General features: G+C 36.9%; 1 protein-coding gene across 15 annotated transcripts in view; it reads left to right on the top strand.

Moving 5' to 3' along the window:
- Mlip (muscular LMNA interacting protein) overlaps window positions 1-25365 on the top strand; it is a 244876-nt gene that overhangs the window by 147244 nt on the left and 72267 nt on the right. For 10 of the 15 annotated variants that reach the window (XM_029481434.2, XM_029481436.2, XM_029481426.2 and 7 more), the window contains 3 exons: window positions 20264-20329; window positions 20411-20494; window positions 20618-20677. The exons of 1 other annotated variant lie outside the window; for it this stretch is intronic. In XM_029481434.2, the coding sequence (XP_029337294.1) occupies window positions 20264-20329; window positions 20411-20494; window positions 20618-20677 (210 nt within the window). The remainder of the gene's footprint in view (window positions 1-20263; window positions 20330-20410; window positions 20495-20617; window positions 20678-25365) is intronic. 4 more of the 15 variants (XM_029481430.2, XM_085844801.1, XM_029481435.2 and 1 more) reach the window with 1 other exon arrangement.

The raw sequence follows: 25365 nt of genomic DNA, 5'->3' as shown, positions 1-25365 counted from the left end.
TGGAATATTCTCTCTTTTTCTCTTTTTATTAGGTATTTTCTTCATTTACATTTCCAATGCTATCCCAAAAGTCCCCCATACCTTCCCCCCACCCCCGTGCTCCCCTACCCACCCACTCCCACTTCTTGACCCTGGCATTCCCCTGTACTGAGGCATATAAAGTTTGTACAACCAATGGGCCTCTCTTTCCACTGATGGCCAACTAGGCCATCTTCTGATACATATGCAGCTAGAGACATGAGCTCTGGGGGGTACTGGGTAGTTCATATTGTTTTCCCACCTGTAGGGTTGCAGGTCCCTTTAGCTCCTTGGGTACTTTCTCTAGCTTTTCCATTGGGAGCCCTGTGATCCATCCAGTAGCTGACTGTGAGCATCCACTTCTGTGTTTGCTAGGCCCTGGCATAGTCTCACAAGAGACAGCCATATCTGGGTCCTTTCAGCAAAATCTTGCTAGTGTATGCAATGGTGTCAGCGTTTGGAGGCTGATTATGGGATGGATACCCGGATGTGGCAGTCTCTAGATGGTCCATCCTTTCATCTCAGCTCCAAACTGTGTCTCTGTAACTCCTTCCATGGGTGTTTTGTTCCCAATTCTAAGAAGGGGCAAAGTGTCTACATTTTGGTCTTCGTTCTTCTTGAGTTTCATGCGTTTAGCAAATTGTATCTTATATCTTGGGTATTCTAAGTTTCTGGGCTAATTATCTACTTATCAGTGAGTACATATTGTTTGAGTTCTTTTGTGATTGGGTTACCTCACTCAGGATGATGCCCTCCAGGTCCATCCATTTGCCTAGGAATTTCATAAATTTATTCTTTTTAATAGCTGAGTAGTACTCCATTGTATAAATGTACCACATTTTCTGTATCCATTCCCCTGTTGAGGGGCATCTGGGTTCTTTCCAGCTTCTGGCTATTATAAATAATGCTGCTATGATCATAGTAGAGCATGTGTCCTTCTTACTGGTTGGAACATCTTCTGGATATATGCCCAAGAGAAAGAGGTATTGCGGGATCCTCCGGTAGTACTATGTCCAATTTTCTGAGGAACCGCCAGACTGATTTCCACGTTGTACAAGCTTGCAATCCCACAACAATGGAGGAGTGTTTCTCTTTCTCCACATCCTCACCAGCATCTGCTGTCACCTGAATTTTTGATCTTAGCCATTCTGACTGGTGTGAGGTGGAATCTCAGGGTTGTTTTGATTTGCATTTCCTTTATGATTAAGGATGTTGAACATTTTTTCAGGTGCTTCTCAGCCATTTGATATTCCTCAGGTGAGAATTCTTTGTTTAGCTCTGAGCCCCATTTTTTAATGGGGTTATTTGATTTTCTGGAGTCTATCTTCTTGAGTTCTTTATATATATTGGCTATTAGTCCCCTATCTGATTTAGGATAAGTAAAGATTCTTTGCCAATCTGTTGGTGGCCTTTTTGTCTCATTGGCGGTGTCTTTTGCCTTGCAGAAGCTTTGCAATTTTATGAGGTGCCATTTGTCGATTCTTGATCTTACAGCACAAGCCATTGCTGTTCTATTCAGGAATTTTCCCCCTGAACCCATATTTTTGAGGCTTTTCCCTACTTTCTCCTCTATAAGTTTCAGTGTCTCTGGTTTTATGTGGAGTTCCTTAATCCACTTAGATTTGACCTTAGTACAAGGAGATAGGAATGGATCAATTTGAATTCTTCTACATGATAACCGCCAGTTGTGCCAGCACCATTTGTTGAAAATGCTGTCTTTTTTCCACTGGATGGTTTTTGCTCCCTTGTCAAAGATCAAGTGACCATAGGTGTGTGGGTTCATTTCTGGGTCTTCGATTCAATTCCATTGGTCTACCTGTCTGTCACTATACCAGTACCGTGCAGTTTTATCACAATTGCTCTGTAGTACAGCTTTAGGTCAGGCATGGTGATTCCACCAGAGGTTCTTTTATCCTTGAGAAGAGTTTTTGCTATCCTAGGTTTTTTGTTATTCCAGATGAATTTTCAGATTGCCCTTTTCTAATTTGTTGAAGAATTGAGTTGGAATTTTGATGGGGATTGCATTGGGGATGGGATATTCTTAATCATGGAAGCTTGTCTAAAGCCCTTCCTATCACATAGGGCACAACCAGAAGACTGATACGAGATCATCCTTACAGTCCTATTTTAGGATCCATGCTGAGAATTGCTTTGACAATAGAACTCACATATAGAACTCATCTTGCATTGTTCAGCAATTAACCCCCTTCAAGACACATTATATGCACAGTATGATTTTATGCCTGGGACATTATATAAGTGGCAAATAGAATTATTTTTGGAAAATAAACCTATTTTTGAAAACAAGATTTTCAGTAAGTTAGAACTCAGCCATTCTTTGTAATGAGATGTTAAGCTATCAGTAAATTATGGGATTGGCTTCAGCTCTATTACCTCTGGACAAAACCCATCATTTTCAAAGGAATACATTTTGTTGGCAGGCAACATAAGGTTTCTTAACTTGTCTATATCAGTTGTTCTTTATGTGGGTCCCCTAACAATTGGCTATCTCTGACCCTGCAGTTGGATCCCCTTCCCCTAGCTAGACTGTCTAGTCCGGCCTCAGTGGGAGAGGATGTGTTTAGTCCTATAGCTACTTGATGTCTCAGTGGAGGGTGGTATCCAAGGAGGGCTTTATGAACGAAACAGTTTTATCTAATTTCTTTTAACCATGTTTTAATAGGAAAAGATAAATATAAGGCACATTTTAATGAATTAACTTCAGCATCTTTTGTTTAGGCTTGCATCAGTAATCATTTCTCTCCATCATTTGGGAACATGGAATACCAATAAAAATGCCACCTGCTATAAACTTGGTTAAGATAAGTGACTTTGTTATATGCATTAACCTTAGTCACAGTGTATACACTTGTCTATTGCAGAAAGTGTTTGAGATCTTTCGAATTTTTTAATAATTCAAGTCTGACCGCAATAAAGAAAACTTTAAAATTAAATTGTGGGCATGTACTAATATTCCAAGTAAATAAATCATTTTCCTTACAATTTTTAAGGTAAAAATTTCTTCTTTAAAAAGGAAGAGCCGGGCGTGGTGGCGCATGCCTTTAGTCCCAGTACTTGGGAGGCAGAGGCAGGCGGATCTCTGAGTTCGAGGCCAGCCTGGTCTACAAAGTGAGTTCCAGGACAGCCAAGGCTACACAGAGAAACCCTGTCTTGAAAAAACCAAATAAATAAATAAATAAATAAATAAATAAATAAATAAATAAATAAAAAGGAAGAAATGTCTATATTAAAAAATCATATGTACTTACTATGTTATAAAAGAATAATATTTTTCTATGGAGAGATATTTTTTATTTGGAAGAAAGTTCATATTCTTTATTCCTGACCTTCCAAGCATCCGTAAAGATAACATGTTTATCTAGTTTTAGACACACTTTTCCCAATAAATGTCATTACTGCCTGCCATTTTAATGATATATTTAATTTATAAATAATTGTGTCTTTGCTAGATTCTGGAGCTGTTCAATATTAAAACAAATAAAGTAAAAATATAAAAATAGTTGTTTAAGTATAAAGTTAAATGGTTCACTTCCCCATAGCAGAAGGATACAAGATTGCTATTTTGAAGATTATAATGAAAACTGTCATATAAAAATAGTAAAGCAAAAAAATAAAAATAAAAAGGAAAAATAATAAGTTATAGATTTGGTTTGTTTTCCTGTCAGGTCAATTTATCTTAAGCTGTCTGTTTAATATTTCAAAACATGGATTGCTAACTGAAATCTGATTAAATGTAGGTCTTTAGTGAATGTTTTATTTTTTTGTGGTTCAAAAATAATCTAGTTGTTAACTTAGGACATGACCTACACTACAGAGACATCAACTAATATTCTTTATTTTAAAATTAATGAAAATATTTCTAGGATTCAAATCTGTACTGATTTGTTATATGCAAGTACTGTCAGATTTGCATTACTTTAGAGCACTTGTGATTACCACTTATGAACCTGTTGGTTCCAGGCTTTATTTATGTATGTATCAAAATTACATCATGTCCTATCTTCTCTTTCCTCTCTCCAATATCTCCCATGTAACCTTTTCTCATTCAAACTCATGGTCTCTCTCTCTCTCTCTCTCTCTTTTTAAATTCACACACACACACACACACACACACACACACACACACACACACACACACACACACACAAACACACACACACACACACCTCAGTTCATACAATATCAGTTGTGTGTATATTTTGTCAGGAATAACCATTTGGTGGTGTTTGTAGTGCTTTGTTGAAGTTTGAATTCTCATGAGTTTTCCTGTTTCCATGTTTGCATGCCTATTGGTAGCGTCCTTGTTCAGATCTTGGTCAAACAGCCATGTTGGTGAAATATCACAGCTATAATTCCCTGACATTTCTAGCAAACACAGTCTCACATAAAACTCTGGCTCTTATGATCCTACTAGCCCTCTCTTCTGCAAATATCTCTGAGTCTTAGGTGAAGGAGTTGTATTACAGATGTGTCAGTTGGGACTGGGATCCACAACTCTTAGTTTTGAAAACCTGTAGTTTTTTGTAATGTTGAGCCTGTTGCAAAGGTGATTTTCCTTGGTGAGAGGTGAGAGGTGAGAGGTGAGAGGTGAGAGGTGAGAGGTGAGAGGTGAGAGGTGAGAGGTGAGAGGTGAGAGGTGAGAGGTGAGAGGAGAGAGGTGAGAGGAGAGAGGAGAGAGGAGAGAGGTGAGAGGTGAGAGGAGAGAGGAGAGAGGTGAGAGGAGAGAGGAGAGGAGAGAGGAGAGAGGAGAGAGAAGAGAGGTGAGAGGTGAGAGATGAAATCTATAGTTTTCTGTGGTATAATGATAGATATGTGGAATGCAGGTAGAGGTTATGCTGGTTCAGTAAAATTATAGTCAGTCATAGGTTTTCTTTTGAGGTCTCTAACTTTACTATCCATGGGTAGTTGGCTAGATTTTAGTACCAGGTATGATTTTCTTTTTATTGAGTTAGCCTTCAATCAAATTAGAGAGCTGTTTGTTACTTCCAAGCTATACATGCTACTACTGTATCCTTAAAGTTATTGTGCCATATTGGACATTGTTGTGGTCACAGGGGCCACAGCTGGATGGGACTGTTGATTGCGTCCCTTCATTGGAAGCTTTCTTGGAGCCTTATGGTATACATGAAAGCTAGTTCTCAGGAAGGAGGCTTCTAGATCCAGCTCAGGTTTCTGATCCTTGTGTTCAAAGTGCAAGGTATGCTAGGCTGTAGACACTTTCCTTTCACCTGTGGGAGACAAACAAAGGCCGTGTAATGTTTTGGAAGTCTATTAGACAACCTTGACCAACAACTCAAGAGGGATTCTCATGACTGGTGTTTGGATATTTGTTAGATAGTCTATGGCTCTTGGGGAAAGCATTGTCAGCCCAGATGGCAGAATTTAAACGATATGTATGTGGATACACCAGCTTTTGTGTATTATCAATATTGTTATAGATAGTTAATGAATCGATTTCTTGTAAGTTTTCTGGTATCCTTACTGGCATTTTATCCCCTCCTTTCTTCTTTATCTCTCCCCTTATCATTAATTACAGCCACCCTGTTTTTCACATTTCTCCCTTTAGATCACTTGTACTTTGCTAGTCCCCTCTTAGTTGCTCTTCCATTTTCATAAATGTGAAATAGTCTCTGGTCACTTTCTGGGTTTCTGCAGATACTCCAGATTATACACTCACATCTGAAGATGTGGAGCTAGGCCCCTCAGATGACAGAGAACAAGTGGTCTTTGTCATTTTGGGTTTATGTTATCTCACTCACCATGATGTTTGTTTTTAGTTCCTTCATTTATCTGAATATTTCATGATTTTGTTTTTCTTTATAGCTTAATAGTGTTCCATTGGATAAATATACCACATTTTCATTATCTGTCCATCAGTTGAAAGACATTTATGTTATTTCCATTTCTTAGCTATTGTGAGTAGAGCAGCAATGACCATGCATGAGCAAGTATCTGTGGATGTTGAGCCCTTTGGGCATATGCCAAGGAGTGTAACAGTTTGGAAATATGGTAAATTCATTTTTAACTTTTTAAGAATTCCTTACATTGATTTCCAGAGTGGGTGGGCCAGTCAGCATTCCTCCCAACAGAGAATGGTTTCCCATGTATCCCTTTCAGCACCTTATACTGGTTGTTTTGTTTATCTTCACAATAGAGTAAGATAAAAATCTCAAAGCTGTTTTGATGCATAATTCCCTAATTGCTAGGGATGATGAGTATATTTTGAGATAGTTTATTTTTTAGCAATTTTTGTTTGTTCTTTGCTTTCTTGAGTTCTTTTTATATTCTGTTTATCAATAATCTGTGAGATGTAGAGCTGGCAAAGATTCTCTCCCATTCTGTGGGTTTCCTGGTCACTTGATAGATGGTTTCTGTAGCTCTTCAGAGGTCTTTCAGTTTTATGAAGTTACATTTCCTATTTATTAGCCTTAATACTTGGACAAATGGGGACTTAATAAGAAAGTCCTTTTGTACAACTCTATCAGGTGTGCTACAGTCTGTGTTTTCACTTATAAGTTTCAGAGTTTCAGGTTTAACATTGAAGTATTTTAACCATTTAAAGTTATTTTTTGGCAAGGTGATAGATAGGGGTCTTGTCTCATTTTTCTACCTCTAGGCATCCAGTTTTCTCTGTATTATTTGCTGAAGATAGTTTCTTCTCTCCAGTGTATATTTTTGGCCTCTTTGTTAAATATTAAATGGCTGAAGTTATATGTATCATGCTTGACTCTCCAATTTTGATCCATGTGTCTACATTTATTATTGTGCACTACTACTGATTTTTATTACCATGTATCTTTATTATATCTTGATATCTGGAATGGAGCAAACTCTCTAGCAAACTCTCTAGTTCTTTTTGCTCAGGATTGTTTGGATATCTGAGGTCCTTTTGTGGTTCCATACGAGTTTTAGAGTAGTTTTTTTCTATTTCTGTGTAGAATGAATTGGGGATTTTGATTTATATTTCACTGTAATTGGCTTTTGATAGAATGGTCATTTTCACAAAATGAATTCTGCCAACTCATGAACTTAGGATGTCTTTCCTTTTTCTAGTGTCTTCTCCAGTCTGTTTCTTCAGAGATTTCATGTTTCCTTGTAGTTGGTTTTCACCTCCTTGGTTAGATTCATTCCTAGACATTTTATTGTTTTTGCAGCTACTGAAATGGTCCTTCTTTGTGATTTTGTTGGTGATGCATACAAAAGCTATTGATTTGCCTAAGTTGATTCTGTATCCCACTAAATTGGTGAATTTGTTTATAATTCTTTGGAGTTATTTTTAGTAGAAGCTTTGGTATCTTTTATGTACAATAATGTGTTATTGGCCAAAAGGTGTAGTTTGATTTCTTCTTTCTTATTAAGATCCCTTTAATGTCCCTTTGCCTTATTGTTCCAGCTCGGAATTTGAGCACAATAATGGAAAGAAGTGGATTTAGTGAACACCCCTGTTTCCTTTCTAATTCTAGTAAAATTGCTTCAAAATTTTCTCCATTTTGAATGTCAATGGCTGTGTGTTTCTTCCATACAGCTTTTATTATAGTGAGGTATGTTCCCACTAGTCCCACTCTCCAGGAAGTTTGTTATGAAAACATACTGGATTTTGTCAAAAGCTGTTTTTCTGTACCTATTGATAGGATCATGTGATTGTTTTGGTCTCTAAGTCTGTATGTTAAATAGTTTATTGTATTTATTAATTTGCATATGTTGAACCATCTATGCATCTCAGGTATAAAGACAACTTGGTCTTGGTTGATAAATTTTTTGATATTTGAGTTTGAAATGTTTTTATGAGTATTGTAAAACCTATGCTTATCTATATTGGCCTGTAGCTTTTTTTGTGTGTCTTTTCTGTTTTGGGTATTAGAGTAATACTGGCTTCATAGAATTTGAGAGCACCTCTTTGGTCTTTATTTTCAGTTTTAAAAAATTGTTTTGAAAAAATTGACTATAGTTCTTTTTGAAAAGTCTGGGAGATTTGTGCTGTGAATCCACTGATCTAGTTGGAAGGCCTTTTATTATATTTTAATTTTCTAAGAAGATTATGGACTTCTTAGTTTAATATTGGTAGTTTGGCTGAGTCTAGTAATTGTTCCTTTAATTTTTGTTTTTGAATGCAAACTTTTAATACCCCGTATGGTATTCTGAATACCTTTGGAGTATGCTATATTTTCCTATGCATGTCTGATTTTGTTAAATTTGGTTTCTTTATTTTAGTTAGTTGTGCCAAGGGTGAGTCACTCTTATCTTCTCAAAGAATCAGCTTACTTGTTAATTCCTTTTTTTGTTTTGTTTTTGTTCTCTTTATTTTATTGGTATCTACTCTGATTTTTATTATTTGTTTCTGTCAATAAAATGTGAATTTGGTTTGTTCTTGCTCTTCCAAAATTTTGAGTAGTATCATTAAGCTCTTTATCTTCTGATTTTTAAATGTGGGTATTTGGAGCTATAAATTCTCCTCATAGGACTGCTTTCAGCATGCTCCAGAGGATTTCTTTGTTGTATTTTCATTTCCATTTAGTTTCAGGAAAGTGTTTTATTTCTTTCTTGATTTTTTTTGACACACCCATAATTCAGCAATGAGTTGTTTGATCTCCATCAAATTTATGTATTTACCAAAGATTTGTTTGCTGTTGATCTTTAGTTTTATTGAATTACAGTCAGAGCAGACATTCTAAGTAATTTCAGTATTTCTGAATTTGTGATGACTTGTTTTTTGTCCCAAGGTGTAGTCCGCTTTAGAGAAACTTCCGTGTGCTGCTGCTGCGTAGGAAGTTTACTCTTTGATATGTGGGTTAGTCAATAGGTTGGATCCTCCCCAACCAATCACTAATTAAGACAATGCCCTCAGGCTTGCCTGCTGCATGATTTATGGGGGAGTGTTTTCAACTGAGGCTCCCTCATTTCAGATGACTTTAGCTTAGGACAGATTGCCAGAAAACTAGCCTGTGCACGTGAAATATTCTGTAGGTACCTGGTAAGTCCATTTGATGTTTAATGTTATATTATTCTGATGCTTCTCTTTTATTTTTGTCCAGATGACTTAACCATTGTAGAAAACTGAGATATTGAAATCATCCACTACTAATAGATTGATCTTAATTTGTGCTTTAAATCTAGTAATAATCCATCCAGTGATACTTTTTTTTTCTCCAAAAAAAAAAAAGAAGAAGAAATTGGTTGTACTTGAGTTTGGTGCACTTATGTTTACTTTAGGATAGTATGTCTTCTTAGTTGACTGTCCCCTTGATTAGAATGAAGAATCCTTTATCTCTTTTGAGACAGTTTTAGTTTGAATTGAGTCTTGTAAGGTATTAGGATAGTAGTAACTGCTTGCTCTCTGGCCCCATTTGATTAGAATGCAGCACCCTTTAACTCCTTTTACTCTACTGAAGTGTCTATTTTTACAGCTTAGTTGCACTTTTTGTAGAAAGCAGTCATATGGATTTTGTTTCTTTTTTTAGTATATGTGCTGCCGAAGCGAGCACGGATTTTGTTTCTTAATACATTTACCAATTCAGTGTCTTTTGACTGGAGAATTGAGGCCAATGATATTTAAGGTTATTCAAAGTATGCGTTGATGGCAGCCAGTGTGTGCGACTGTGTAGCAGAGGCTTTCCATGGAGATCTCTGGCCTGAACTGGGTGAGAGTTCCCCTGAAGGGAAGCAAGTGAGGGCAGGGAGGGGAAGTCTGTTGCTTCTGCTGCTGCAATTGGCTCTTCCTGTCTCTGCTGTGCTGTCTAGTTACTCCACACTGCCTTACACTGAGTCAGTCGGGCTGAGTGGGGCCAACTGGCCAGTGAGGAGTCTGGCGGAGTTTCAGACAGCGCTTCATGAGAGAAGTCCTCTTCCCAAGTGGTAGAGCTTTTAGAACAAAAGACTCAGACGACAGAATAGTTCTCACACCCCTTTAATTCCCTGGATAGGATTTATATATAGTTTTGGGGATGATTCAGGATTTCACAGCAGGTACCTCTCATTGGCTTGGACTGAGAGCTTGGGGGAAACCTTATTTGCACGTGGGAAGGCTTAGGGCTGCTCCTACATGACTGATAGTCACACACCTCTCCTGCGGGTGACTGTGGGTCTGTAACTTCAACAGGAGCCAGGGGCCCAGGAGACATGACCAAACATCTTCTGTCCCATGCAGGTAGAAATCACCACCCACTGGGTCATCAGGGTTCCAGGCCTTTGCTTTACAGGAGACCAGGCTGTCTGTGCACAGCCCACAGCCCCATATCAATGGTCCTTTAGGTTTTAGTAATTATGACTTCATATTTTTTTCTATAGTTTCTTGACCATGCTTATTCCTCTCTTGAGTTCGAAAATTTGCTCCCTATATTTCTCTAAGGTTAATTTGTTGCATGTAATTGCTTTAGACTATTATTGTAGAAAATTCCTTCTCCTTCAACAATAGCAGATAGTTTTGCTGGGTATTTTAGTCTAGGTAGGCCATCATGGTATTTGGGGATGTGGAGTACATTGCTATAGGTTCTATTGACTTTCAAAGATGTCACTGAGAAATCAGCTGTTATTCCAATGGATTTTCTTTATATATGATTTATATTTTTTCCTCCTGAAGTTTTCAATCTTTTTTTTTGGGGGGGGGGAAGTTCCACATATTTAGTGCTTTATGTTGTGAGGGTTTTTTTTTTTTTCTGGTCTTGTCAATGTGATGTTCTGTGTGCATACTGGATCTCTATAGTTATGTCTTTTCTTTTTTTTTAGTTTGGGAGTGCTTTCTTCTGTGATTTTGTTGAAAATGTGGGATATGCTATTTACCTGGAATCCATCTCCCAGATTATAGTCTTATAATTAAAAATTTTCAGGGCATTCCACATTTTCTGTATGCTACTTTTATTGTTCTTAATCATATTCTTTGCTAATTTCATCTAGACCCTCTACTTTGTCTTCAAGTCCTATTGTTCTATTTTCTGTTTGGTTCATCCTTCTTGCTAAGCTTTACATTGGGTTTTCTAGGTGGGTTTTTGAATTTTCTAATGGAATCTTAAGTTTAACTTTAGTACTCTTCAGGGTTTATATCTCTTTATTAAATTCTGTTTTCATACACTAATTTTTCTTCATTTTCATCATTTCCATTAGCCCCAGGTTCGAGTTTCACTGTGCATATTTCAGATGTTTTATCTTTTTAAATCCTATACATTCATTGAGCTATTTGTGTCTTTTAAGTCTTTAAATTCTTTGATAACATTATGATTGTTATTTTAAATTCTGTGTCCTGTGGGTTTATCTAGGTAATTTCCTCTGGCATAAGGTGGGGTTGGAGTGAAGATACTGTCTTGATTTTTCATATTGCTTTTATTTTCGTGATGAGATTTGGGCATGTAAACTTCTTTTGTTAGTCCTATGTCTGATATGGATAGAGCAGTTTTGGTGCAAAGAGAGCATGTGCAGGTTACCTTGGGCCCATGATGTGGCTTAGGTAGAATAAAGTCAGGTGGACACAGGAGACTGGGTTGATGTTCAGTGTCTGCATCTGGGTCCAAGACTGGAGTATGAAAGCAGATCTGGGGTTGGTGAGGATACCTGGAGACGATGATCAGGCAGATTCACCTGGGTAAACCCTGGAGAAGAATGTCAGGATCTGACTGAATGGAGAAGTGTGTTCAGTGTGGGAAGGTCTTGTAGGTAGGAGGCAGGCATGGAAATCATGAAAGAAACTTAGAGATTGGTTGTTGTATAGGCAGTGTTGATCAAACTAGGCTAGGACACTAGGTGTAGCACAAGGGCTAAATCTGGGGACTTGAGGAAAATGCATGGATAGATCACTAGGATTCACCCTGGTGAAGGATCTGCAGAATCTGGCTGGGTAGTAGGACAGAGTAAGTCCCATTGAGTAGCAGTAACCAAATAGCATTACTCAAATTGATCCCTTTGGTGGCTCATATTTCTTGCTACCTGCCCCAGTGTTCTGGGTTCCTGAATGAAACACACACACACACACACACACACACACACACACACACACACACACAGAGAGAGAGAGAGAGCCTTTATACTTTCATATACCTTAAACAGTCAATGGCTGGGCTACTTCCTAACCTCCACATGGCTCCCCTCACCCCCAATCATATTCTCAAGTTGGTTACTTACTAATCCTATATTCCATCTTTGCTGCCCTAGACCCCAAATGTGCAGTCCTCTTGAGCCATAATCCCCACCATCTAAGTGACGGCAATGCTCTCTTCCTCACCTCTCAGATCTGGTGTCTCTCTTCTTTCCCCAGCATGGAAGCACTCACTTCCTGTTCCTTTCTCCATCTCTTGCCCAGAAAATCTAAAAGTCCCACCTCTGTTTACCTGTCTAGCCATTGGCCACCAGTAACTTTATTTACCAATTAAAACCAAATGGGGGCAGAGTCCCTCAGTGTCTTACTTGCGGGACACTGCAAAGTTTTTTTTTTTTTCCCTGGGGGGCATAGTTTGTATGAGAATATGAGCAGCTATGCATTGATTGTACTTTTACTGAATAGTTACAGAAGTCCTTCTGCTAGGAGGGAAGTTATTTTAGACTTGGTGACATTTAGCAATGGGACAATGTAGTTGTGAGAGCTTCTATCTTGAGAACTAAAGGATGTGATACATATTTTATCATCTTCACAACTCAGTAAAGAATTTGGTGTTCAGAGAAGCCTCATAAACTCCCCTAAAGCAGTATAACTAGGATGTGTGATTAAACTGGGGCTCAGACTTGATCCAATCTCTCCCAGACTTGTTCTGATTACTTCCCAGCAATAAGAGCAGACATATTCATTGAAATACTGAGCAAGAGGTAATGAGTTTGAATTCTTTTTTATAATACTTTTATCATTAGTTGCTAGAATGTATTTATAGTCTCATAAAATGAGAATGACATAATATTTTCCCTTTATGAGAAAATATTTGAGGGAACTGGAAACAATTTAACTTTGAGAAAAACTGATTAAGCCAGGGCTCACAAACATCCTGATTCCTTGTGATGTTGAGAGAGGCAAGGCATATTACAAGGACAGGATCACCGTATGGAGGTAAGAACCAAACTCCAGATGCTCTGACTGAAAGGAAAGCCAGATGTGAATCCTCCTTCCAGGAAGCCTTGATGGGATGAACTTGAAACTGGTAGCAAGTTTATAAAAACTAAAAAACCAAACACAACAGCATCTAAAAATAACACAACTGCCTTCTGAGTGAGAGGAGCAGGTATCGAATCTTCTCAACCTCCAGAATTAAAAATACCAAGTAAGACAGAGCTCCTCGGATTTTGAAGTTCATAGACATGCCATGTGAAAGGAATATACTTTGAGTAGTTGAAGATCCTTAAAGAAATTGTATTTGTTTTTTTTCTATATATTCTTTCAGCTTTTTAAAGTGGAGGGTTAAATCTTAAATGTTTTTAAATAAAAAAATGTATCATAGAATAAAAGCTATATTCTGTGGCTATTAGGAGTGAGTTAAGATGATGTATCTGACAAATTACCTATCATAGTCGATCAAAAATATATTTTAGTAAAATTCAAGGACATTTTGCTCCAATATATTTTATTTAACATAGTGTGGGCAGTTTACACTATCCCCAAATCATAGCCTTACTTCCCAGTTCTCATCACCTCTTATAGCTTTAGGAGAACATTTTGACATTCATTGGCTATATTTCAATATTTCAAGTAGCACAAGAATTATGTTTGCCTGTGGTAATTTTCCACAGACTAAAGTATTGACTTCATTTGGTTTGGGCTGAAAAAATTCATTTCATGAATATTTATCACATGCTAAGGCCTTTGATTGCAAAGAGTTGAATAGTAATATGTAACGTTCTTATTTGTTTGTTGAAATACTCAGTTTATGGTGAGATCACATGCAGAGTCCCATAGCCAAATATTAGGCAGAGCCTAATACTCCTGTGGCGTAGGGGTAGGAAGGATTGGAGAAGCCAGTGAGATCACGAACATGGCCCACAGAATTACATAACAAACTGATAGGGACTCAAGTGGGCTCACAGAGATCAGGGAGTCTGTATGGGTCTGACCTAGGTTCTCTGCATATTTGTTATGGTTGTGTGGCTCTGTGTACTTGTGAGACTCCTAATAGTGAGACCGGACTGTTTTTGATTCTTTTGCCTGCCTTTCGGACTCTTTTTCTTCTACTGGATTGCCTTGTCATCTTGATGTCAGAATATGTGCCTGGTCTTATTGTAACTTATTGTAATATGTAATGCCATATTTAGTTGATTTACCTGGAAGTCCTTATTTTTTTTCTGAGGTGAGGTGAAAGGGGGATAGATCTAGGGAAGAAAGGAGAGGTGAGGAGGAGAGATTGTAGGAAGGGGAAGGAGGGGAAACTGTAGTCAGGATGTAATATATGAGAGAAGAATAAATAAAAATAAAAAACCACTCAGTTTAAATCACATATCTATAGTATTTTACTGAGAGCTACAATAATATTACTTATGTCATTTATCTATTTAACTGTTTCCTCCTCTGTTTACCCTTCAATCTATTCTAAATACCTTTATTGATCCATTGATCACAATGGAACAAAGACCCAGTAGACTAGAGATACAATTGAAAAAGCACTCATGATGCAATAATCTTTTTTGTTATGTGTGTGTGTGTGTGTGTGTGTGTGTGTGTGTGTGTGTGTGTGTGTGTATGGGGAGGTAAGTTGATTTTTGGAGTTCTCTGCTATTGTTTTTCTCCCATAATTCCTTGAGACAAAGTTTCTCAATCAAATTTGGAGCTCTTCTGTATGGTTAGTCTTGCTATCAAGATTGCTTTGTGAGTTCCCTATCTACATCCTCTGAAGATGGAGATACAGGGGGACCACTATACTCACTCTGATTTTATGTGGGTTTCTGGTGATATGAATGTGATTCTCATGTGTGAGTGACATGCACTTAACTGCTGAACTGTCATTTCATGATACAATATTCTTTACGATTTCCAAAATATATTCCTAACCAGGGAATGGCTAAATTTGGAGTGAGGTTATCAGAAGACACTTGGATCTTCATGATAGAAGAGGAATTCCATATGTAAATGGAAATTTAGAGCAAGTAAATTCCACAACATATAAAAGATACAAAATTCAAGGAACACAAGGAGGTCTTTGTGGGAAAAGATTAGCAGTAAGAAGTGCATGGGCAAATGTTGCTGGGAGTCAAGGGTGCCATTCTTTTTGCTGTGAACTAAAGGGATACCATATGCTTTGTTGTGAAGCCAAAGGGTGCCATCAGCTTTTCTGCCATGTTCAGCCTCCTATACAGAATTTGGATTTAATTTCTTGAAAATTTCTTCTCCACAACTAATACTACAGTGAAGGCCATGTGTAGTGTAATACTCAATATAGATTTAATATTATACATGGCTCAGGCTCTGGTAAATTGGGAGATCCTTCAGTATCTAACTACAGCTTGCCTCTCCAATATGTTCATGTGGATGTAGCTCACTAGCCAGACAGCCCTTCTCAAAAGACCAGGTGATGCTCCTGCTTAAGCTTTAGAGGCAGCTGACAGTTCCAGAGAGATTGGAATAACTGAATCACATGTGTCTGTGGAATCAGATGACACTTCATCTTCTTGACACTGCAAAAGCTCCTGTTATAGTTCTTCATTGTTCTCTAGTATAACTTTTCATTTTATGACTTCATTCCCTGGACTATGGTTACCTGTGACCATGCATATTATATGTAAAGCACTGTGGTTGTATCTTGAAGTACAGACATCGTGTACTCTCCCTTTCCTACAGGGTAAATAGCAGAGGAAAAACACTGTATTGGGGAAAATTAAACTTTCTGAGTTAGCTTTTATGAAATTTTTATTTCCTCCTTTCATTTCTCATGATTAATCATAATTATAGAACATAAAGGAAAAAGCATAAGAATAATTACTATAAAGTTCTCCATTGTTATTATTAATTTCCCCAATTTTTTCTAATACAGAGAAGCAAAATTTGAAAACAAAAGTTTTCAGACAATATTTTCCTAAGTAAGGAATGTTGAGAGTGGAAGCAACAGTTTTCAATAGGGAAGAACATACCAATTGCATGTCTAGTACCACATTGTCATTCCTGAAAACACAGAAAAGTAAAATAGGACTGAACAGGGTATATTTAGGAATATATATGTATATAGATACATACACATAATAACAATTAATGAAAAAGGAGGCCATGGATTTGAAAGAAAACAATAATGGGTATTAAGAGGACTTAGAGGGAGGAAAGGGAAGGAGGAAATGATGTAGTTAATTTAGGATTTCAAAAATTAAAAAAAAAACTATTAAATTATGAAATTTATCTTTCATGTTGCTTTCTCTGAATTCTTAGGAGTATATTCCATGTTCATATCCTGTATCTTCCAGACACAGTGCCTGTTAGTGAAGACTAGTTGTTTGTGATGTTTCTTGCTCTATTAAAATAGACAAAAACAGATTCTGATGAGCAATGAGTCCTGTGTTTCCATGGCTGATGAGACACTTTGTAGTCAGGGCATGATAGCATTAGAATAATGGTGAAGATGTAAGAACTAGGAAGTGAATGCAGACGAGAAGGCAGGGTGGCTTGTTATTCTAAACACCGTACAATCCATTCCAGTTGCGAATTGTCTTATTTGTTTGTGTACAATGCAAGTGATCATTTTTTTTTCAGTTGAGAGCTATTGCCTTAAGGGATCAGACATTTGTTTTAATTAGTTTGCTAATCATATTTTATAACCTTTTATAATTGCCTTCAAATACATTCCACATATTTTTGAATGACTTTAATGATGATAAGTTGTCAAACTTTGAAAGTGAATTAGGACTAGGTATCTTGGAAAATTCCCTGTAGCAAAAGTCTTAGAGTTTATTGATCAAAAATTTAAAAGATGAATGGGAATAAAGGGTTAAAAGTGATTCTGGACTAGGAGAGGTTAAAGAAGAGGCAAGAGCATAGTAGAGGAGAGAATATTGGGAGACAGAAATAATACTAATGGCATTTGAAAAAAAGTCATATAGAAACCCACTACTGTAGAAGCTTCTGTATACATAAACTAAAAGACTAAAAATGAGGTCTCCCTTTAGGTTGGGCAACAATAATCCTACAAGACAATGCAGACTAACAAAAAAAGGTAGTAAATTCTTGGTCAGTGAGGTTTCAAAGACCCTATAATGTTATAGGCTATTGCCAATTTTTTTGGTGACTCTCTAAAACTTGAAGATATAATCCTGTTGCTGAAGACATCACACAACTGAGTCATAGGACCTAAAGCAATTGAGCTGTTATTGACCTTGAAGATTCATTCCTATTGGATAGTTTCCATAGTGCAGGAAGTTGCTATGTACACCAGTGGAAGTAGGAAGTAGTCATCATTCTTCTGCAGCTGTGGACCTTGTGAAATATGATAATGACTATGCTTGATAAGACGTGCCCACTGGTGCAATAGTAGCACAAATGTCACGGGAGTAACCATTTCCATTGGATTTAAGATCTGCTACTTAACATGAAAATCATACCTAACATTATTATTGGGACAAGAATTTTAGGTTAGACAAGTCATAGACCATAGAATATAACTCATTACTATTATTCTGCTAAATGGATATAGTACTAAATTAACTCTTAATGACTTATCAATATACCCATAAATTAATGCATCTCTTCCAATAGATGGCCAAGGTATAAATTAACTCTTAATGACTTATCAATATACCCACAAATTAATGAATCTCTTCCAATGGATGGCCAAGGTATAGAGAATAAGAGAATTTAGCATGCCTGCCTTAAATGGGACACACATCCCTTTTTCTTTCCTTCTTCCCTCTGTCTCCTCTCCCTCCCTCCCTCCCTCCCTCCCTCCCTCCCTCCCTCCCTCCCTCCCTCCCTCCCTCCCTCCCTCCTTCCCTCCCTCCCTCCTTACTTTCCTTTCTTCCTTGTTTCAAGACTCAGACATCACTGAGAGATAGGGTAGGAAACATGTAAAAGCCAGAGGTAGTAGATGAAGCCAAGGAAGCATGTCCTGGCGACAGCAGGGTAGCTGTTCATATGAACAGCAGTAGTAACAGCACACACAAAACCTTCAGAAGCTCAAGCAGACCAAATGCTAGCATAGAAAGGGAAGGGTCCTACTCTTAGGTGATGAATTCTTGGTAATTTTCAGGTGTGGGAGAAAGAAGGTCAATTTATGTAACAGTATAGCCCCTAATAAGTTGACCATGTTCATGCTTTAGTCGAAGGCCACACATCCAAGTATATTTGGACAGTATAAATTGCCATTGATAGGAGAAAAATAACACAAAGGAGGCTGAGTACAGGAGTGGATATATCTGGAATAAGGTGGGGGAGGAAGAGTGAACATGATAAAAAAAATCATAGCATGAAATCCTCAATGTAGTAATAAAATATATAGAAATAGGTAGAACATCATGAAGTAACCATTTCCTTAGGTAATTTTAAATTAAACACTGACAATTCTATATGCTTCAACCTAAGAAAAATCTGACAACAAAAATGTGGGGAAGAGAAATCTCCAAGTTGTCACCTACTGTTTATTTGGATTCTGATGCTATTCTGAAGGCATTGAACTCACCAAAAAGATTGTCAATCAGGCAAGGTTAAAAAAAAGACTGGGCTGAGAAATCCAGAAACAGAGTTTGCATCACTGTTACAAAACCAAGAAGTTTTTAATCACTGAATTCTCTAGGACAAGATGGATGAGAAAAAATATTTGCAAAGGTAAATGACAATGATATTTGCTTAGGGCAGGAAAAAGGTAATCTTTAGCCAGAATCCTATTTTTAAGTGGTTTTAAAATTTGAATTCACAAAATCTTACTGTTAAAAAACTTGTGAGCTTAAAATATTAAATTAACTTGTTTCCCTTTGCTTCTGAAAATGGAGGGGCAGTCGACATTGGGGCAGTTGTTTTGCAGATCACAAGTGAATTCAGGAAGATGCTTCTTGGTGTAGATAACTCCCAGCGGATACAGGGCCAGACTGACTGCACAAAGTCTCGGGCTTAATCTCTAGCAGCAGATAAACTAGACATAATGTCTCCCCATGTCCATAATCCTAGCACTTGGGAGATAGAAGCAGGAAGACCAGGAGTTCAAAGTCATCTTTTTGTTACATAGAAGTTAGAGGTCAGTCTAAAATACATGAGACTCTGCCATTACAAAAGCAAAGAGGATGGTTTGAAGTTACTAGACTAGGTAGGACAAAATTACTGTGGAACAATATTCAGAAGAAGAAAATTATACTTTTTTCTTGCTTGTTTTATTTTGCTTGTTAGTTTTATTTATTTTCTTTCAAGACAGAATAGCTAAAACTTAGCAAAAATCTAAAACCTTGTTGAAATTCAGAGAAAAAGATGCGAGGTCACATAAAAACTGGAATTTGAGGGGATGGGGGAATTCTAAAAGTCTCCACAAAGGAGAACCCCAAGTGCTGCTTCATTAACTCTGGGTACCACTTATGACAAGCAGAGTATAGAATAGCTGAGTAGAGACTTTGGCTGGTATTCACTATCAGGGAGTCAGAGTGTAAAGCCAAAGACTAAAGGAAGGGCTGATGAGATGGCCCAGGAATCAAAAGTGCCTGCTATAAATACCATCAACCTGAGTGAAAGCCAACTCTCATTGAAAAACCCATGGTAGGAGAGAATTAGTCCTCTGACTTTCATGCATACATGCATCATAGCATGCATTAAATTAAAGAATACAATGGTAAAAATTTAAACTAAATGAAGATAGTATTTATGGGATTATATCAGAATCATGAGTTTTTTGCTTATAGTTCATATTTTCTAGTCATTCAAAGAAACAGAATAATGCCACCCATATTCAAAGGAAAATATAAATTCATAGCAACAACTCCAAAATTTTGCAGATGTTGTTATTAACTAGCATGGACTTAAGCTTTAGCTGTTTCATAGATGCATGAGAAATGAGCCATAATTAATGAGTTAAAATAAAAAAGGAGTAAAAGCAAAATAGAAAATGTAGAGTAGGGTAAAAAGTTAAAAACAGTTGTCTGCCTTTAGCATTTCTACACCATAGATTAGAGGCACTGACCTGAGAGGAGAAAGTGGACATATGTGAAATGTGTCTTCATGTCTGAGAATATCTTACTAAATGATTCCATCAGTTTTTTTTCCCTTAGAAAAACTGAGGTTTATTTCTAGGGCTTCTTTGTAAGGATATCACTACAGCATTGTAATCAGCATGAAACCTCATATGAGAACTGTTTCATTTATCACTAGGCACTAGATGAACCAGCCAGGACTGAAAGCAACTCCAAGGCCAGCGTGTTAGACCTACCAGTGGAGGTAACAACTTCAGCTTACCCTGCTTTGATATGCAACCCCCAAATTCATTGCTAACCCCATTCCTGGTTTCGATTTTTCCAGTTTTGTTTCCCTGCACAGCTCAGGCAGCAAACTGAAGAGCTCTGTGCTACCATTGATAAGGTCTTGCAGGACTCCTTGTCTATGGTAAAGCTGTAGAGTAGAATGTGCTATTCAAACCTTTGCTTTGCTTTTCTTCATTTCCCTCTGTTTTGCCACGATGCCTCATAGGCTTGTTCTTCCCTTTTCCTTTGTTCTTTTCTTTTCCAGCATTCTTCTGATTCTCCTTCGAGGCCCCCACAGACAATGTTGGGTTCTGAAACAATCAAAGTATGTATATATTTATTACAGTGTACTGTACCATTCAATTTTTGCATAGATAATTTCGAACTGTTATTCAAGACTCAGCGGTAACCTCAGAAATCAACTGAGGAGCTAGCAATCAGGATATACACAGCAAAGTATAGTATTCACTCTTGCTTCTGTTTACACATATACACATAGGTCAGTCTTCACAGAGCTGCAATGTAAAATTTCTTTTAGCCATGAGTCTATATCAAACAGTTCGAAAAACCAATATTTCAGGTTTTCAACATTGAATGTTGGCATTTTGTGGGTTCACATGCCAAATTTCTACCTTATATTAGTTTTGGACTATAGCTTCATTATCAATATAATTTACATATACTTAGAAGTGTAGATATGAAGTCGACTAAAGTAACACTCTGGTAGCTCTCGTGGGTGTTAATTCAACAGTTCTTTGTTTCTTACCAATTGAATTGAAACAACTTCACTGATCTATGACTTAAACTATCAGAACTTTGGAAATGTTAGACCGTCAGAGGAGTTATTCTGTATTATTTGTTTTTTTTTCTGTATAATGTAGCTGTTTGCATTTGTTAGGACAAGGGATACAGTTCCCTAAATTTATACATTCCAAGGCTAATGCTGCTCTATTCATCTCAAATTTGAAATACACTTTGTTTTTCCTTTATGTATAACAATATTCCTTTTTTATCATTTACAGACTTATTTTTTTCTCTTTGATTGAATACAAACACTTTTGCCATAAATTGTTTACAATGGGATACATGATAATGTATCTGAAAAAAATTTAATGTACAGATGGTCATGACTTAAAAGAGTAGTCCTCATTTTCAGTTGTGCAGTTACAGATAACTATCATGAATTTTTGTAATTTTTTGGGTGGTATTGGCAGTTTCCTTTGCTTCAAGTATCTATTATGTTCATACTATAGACTTGGGCTTTGAGACAGTAGGAAGATAAAACAACCCAGGTGAAAATCCTAGGAAGTTTATTACAGTTGTGGAAGTAGATATAATTTACTCTGAGATCCACATGTGGAATGGAGTCAGAAAGCCCAGTGATAATATTCTTAGGCCAAGGCATAGTAATATATGAATTTCCTGAGGTTACCTGACTTGCTTATGTGAGGATGTTGAAAAAGTCAGGGTATTTGAAATTTCATGAGCCAGGGACAAACAGCATAAAACTAGTTCGAGAATCTATTTGTTATGATATAAAATTTGGAACTGAAGGAAAATATAAGGAGATAAAAATGATCATTCTGGTTGCTGGGAAGAGGCTACTGAGGAAGTCAGTAGTACAGTGACTGATGGTAAACTGGAAAGGTAGATTCAAAGGAGCCATGGAGAAGCAAATGGGTTTGGGGCTTAATAATAATTCATGTATGATCAATAAAGGAGAGAAGCCATGAATGAGTTCAACATCTCTGGTCAGGGCATAGTGAAATAGGTGCAGAAAAAAGGAAGATAGAGGGTGTGGCAATTTAAGTGGTGTTTGTATGAGAATTGTATGAATGGAGTCATTCATTGTGCAGCTAGTAGGAGAGATGCGGATATTACATATTGTGAGTCTGTAAAGAGTGCCAAGGAGCAAAACATGACAGGTAGGTAGAGGTTGATCCAGTCAAAAATATTGTAAAAAGATTATGTTAAGGGGATAATTAGAGCAGAATACTATCATGAAAGCTGTGATAGTGTTGAAGAGAATAGGCTTGTTTATTGCTACCAAGAGGGAGGAAAAAAGTATTCAACAGGCATTATGAAATTTGACTTGTGCATTTTGAAACTAGATTATTGATGCTTATAGGAAGATCTTGTTCAAATCTAATATTTTATAAATTTGCTATAATATAATCTTTTTTGAACACAGATTTTCTTGTGTGATAAAGTCTCTATTCTTTCATCTTTGTCTTTTTTTTTGTTTTGTTTTTGTTTTTGTTTTTTTTTCGAAACAGGATTTCTCTGTGTAGCCCTGGCTGTCCTGGAATTCATTTTGTAGACCAGGCTGTCTTCAAACTCAGAAATCCACCTGCCTCTGCCTCCCGAGTGCTGGGATTAAAGGTGTGTTACCACGCCTGGCTCTTTTGTCTTTTTTTTAATCCCTTTGCCCAGTTTTCTTTCAAGTCACACATTTTTATGTATTAGTTTTTATTCAATGTAAGATTGTGTTTATTTGGAAATTTAAGCCAGTTACACTTATTGTAATATTTGTCTTATCATAATGACTTCTGTTATTATTAATATTTTCAACTTAAATCTTTTTGTTCTTTTTGATATTTTGATTAATTTCTCTTTTTCTTTTGGTAATTGACTTTTACTAATTTAAGACTAAAAAAATTAGAAAATTTTGTATTATATTTTATATTTTTGTAGTTGCACACACATTATGGAGAGTGATTGCTGGGTGTTGGTAAACCATTTCACACTGGATGATCAAAGAAAGAGAGATACTCGAGGGTGAAGCAGCTTCAGAGGACTGAACCCTGAGCAGCTTTGCAGAAGCATATTTATTGATTGTTATACAAAAGCTAATTTTACAGTAACTCATTTCTCATACTAGTCTCTGATCTGACCTATGTGCTGACTGAACGTACACATGATTCACATGCTTCTCAGTCTTTATTGTGTACTATTTGCAGTGCTCAGTAATAGAAGAATTTCAAGTTTACCAGGAAGTCTTGTGACTGGAGTCATGCAAAACCCATAAAGCAGCCGGGCATGGTGGCATACACTTTTAATCCCAGCACTCAGGAGGCAGAGGCAGGCAGATTTCTGAGTTCAAGGCAAGCCTGGTCTACAAAGTGAGTTCCAGGACAGGCAGGGCTATTCAGAGAATCCCCGTCTCAACAAAACAAAACAAAACAAAACAAAACAAAACAAAACAAACAAACAAAAAACCCCCACCAAACCAAAAAAAAACCCCTAAAAAAAACCAACCAACCAACCAAACAATAAAACCCCATAAAGCTCTTTCAGAAACACACCAACACAGCTCTACAAATCTCAGAAAGCAATCATTGATGAGATGCAAAAGATTTCCTTAGGGCTTAGGTACACCTGAAAATAATCCCAGTACTCAGTGTTCACGCTAGATACAAGGCTTTACTGATTTTCTCACTATATATTCCCCTTTTGTTTAAGGTACATTTATTTATGTTGAGGATTATATACTTATGCTGAAGGCTATACATTCTTAATGTAAATACAGATTTTTCTCTAGTGTGCTGTTGCACAATCTTCTATAAATAAGCCAGAATACATTTCAAGGCTAGTAAAGTTATTACAGCAAAATCAAGTATAACCATTGCTGGAATAAGTAATCTGTAAAAATGATGCATAGGAATAAATGAAGTTAAGGTACAAGGTTTCCACAGCATCCATTACAGTCATACCAGGCAATCTTTTTGAGAAAGTATCCTTCATTTCTTGATGTAAATCATGAATCATTTGGGAAGAATTAAAATGATTTATCAAATGCATTTTAACCTTTTCCCAATCATACTTGCTTCCATTAAACTTTAAAGGTTTAATACAGTAAGAAGAAACATTCCTACCACATCTAAATTTCATCTGTTTTTTTTCAAATATATCTAACTGACTTCTAATCAGTATTACAGCTTATCTCAGAGCAGCTATTTTATTAACTATCTCACCATCTATTTTATTCTGTTGAGCAAAGAGTTCTACAGAATGCTTATGACAGGTTTTAATAAAATCAGCAGTTTGAATTTCTTTATGAAGCATCAATCCAGCTTAACAGCAGTAAGCAGTACTTCAATGGCCCCCATAAAAACAGCATTACAAAGTCCGCTAATCTGGTAAGTTCTTGATACTCTTTCAGCAAGCATCTGCATTAGTGTCATCACAGTTGAGTCTAGTGTCACACACTCATGGTCTTGACCATTTCATCAGCATCTATAAGGTTGATCTCATACTGCAAACTCCACAGTAAGGACTGAGAAGTGTGTGGGTAACATGTTCCCTTAAGCAGCACATACATCATATCAGATGCTCTGAATGAGGAGTGACTTACTCTAAAATTAACTTTGGTATAACTGTCAATAACTTCTGCAAAGCTGCCCAGTTAGCTCAGTCTGTAGAACATGAATAGCATGGTTGTGGGTTTGAACCCCACATTAGGCACCAAATGTTGATCAACTGTTTTACTCTGGACTACCTAGGAGGGACACCCAAGGATGTAATAAGGTTTTCAGCAGCAGGGTGGGACAACCTAAGAGGACAAGCAGCTTTGCAGAAGTGTATTTATTGATTATTATACAAAAACTAATTTTAGAGTAAGTTGTTCCTCATACCAAAGCCTCTGATCAGATCTATGTGCTGCCTGAAAGAATACATGACCCACAGAATTCTTAGTCCTTATTGTGCACCATTTGCAGTGCCCAGTAATACAAGGATTCTAGGTTTGCCAGGAATGTCTTGTAACTGAAATCATGCAAGGCCATAAAGCTCTTTCAGAAACACAGCTCCATGAATCTCAGAAAACAATCACTGATCAGTTACAAAAGATTTTTTCAGAGCTTAGGTACACCTAAAAATAACTCCAACATTCTGATGTTTATTCCAGATACAATGGTTTGTTTATTTATTAATTTCCCACTACAGTTGGGTTATGTTAAACTAATTACTATCTTTTTGAATGTTATATGAGACAGTACTTTTTATTGTATACTT

The sequence above is a fragment of the Mus caroli genome, unplaced genomic scaffold, assembly GCF_978045245.1.
Source record: "Mus caroli unplaced genomic scaffold, Mus_caroli_1 scaffold_11, whole genome shotgun sequence".
NCBI classification, from domain to species: Eukaryota; Metazoa; Chordata; class Mammalia; order Rodentia; family Muridae; genus Mus; species Mus caroli.
This window is presented reverse-complemented; position numbering and strand designations above follow the sequence as displayed.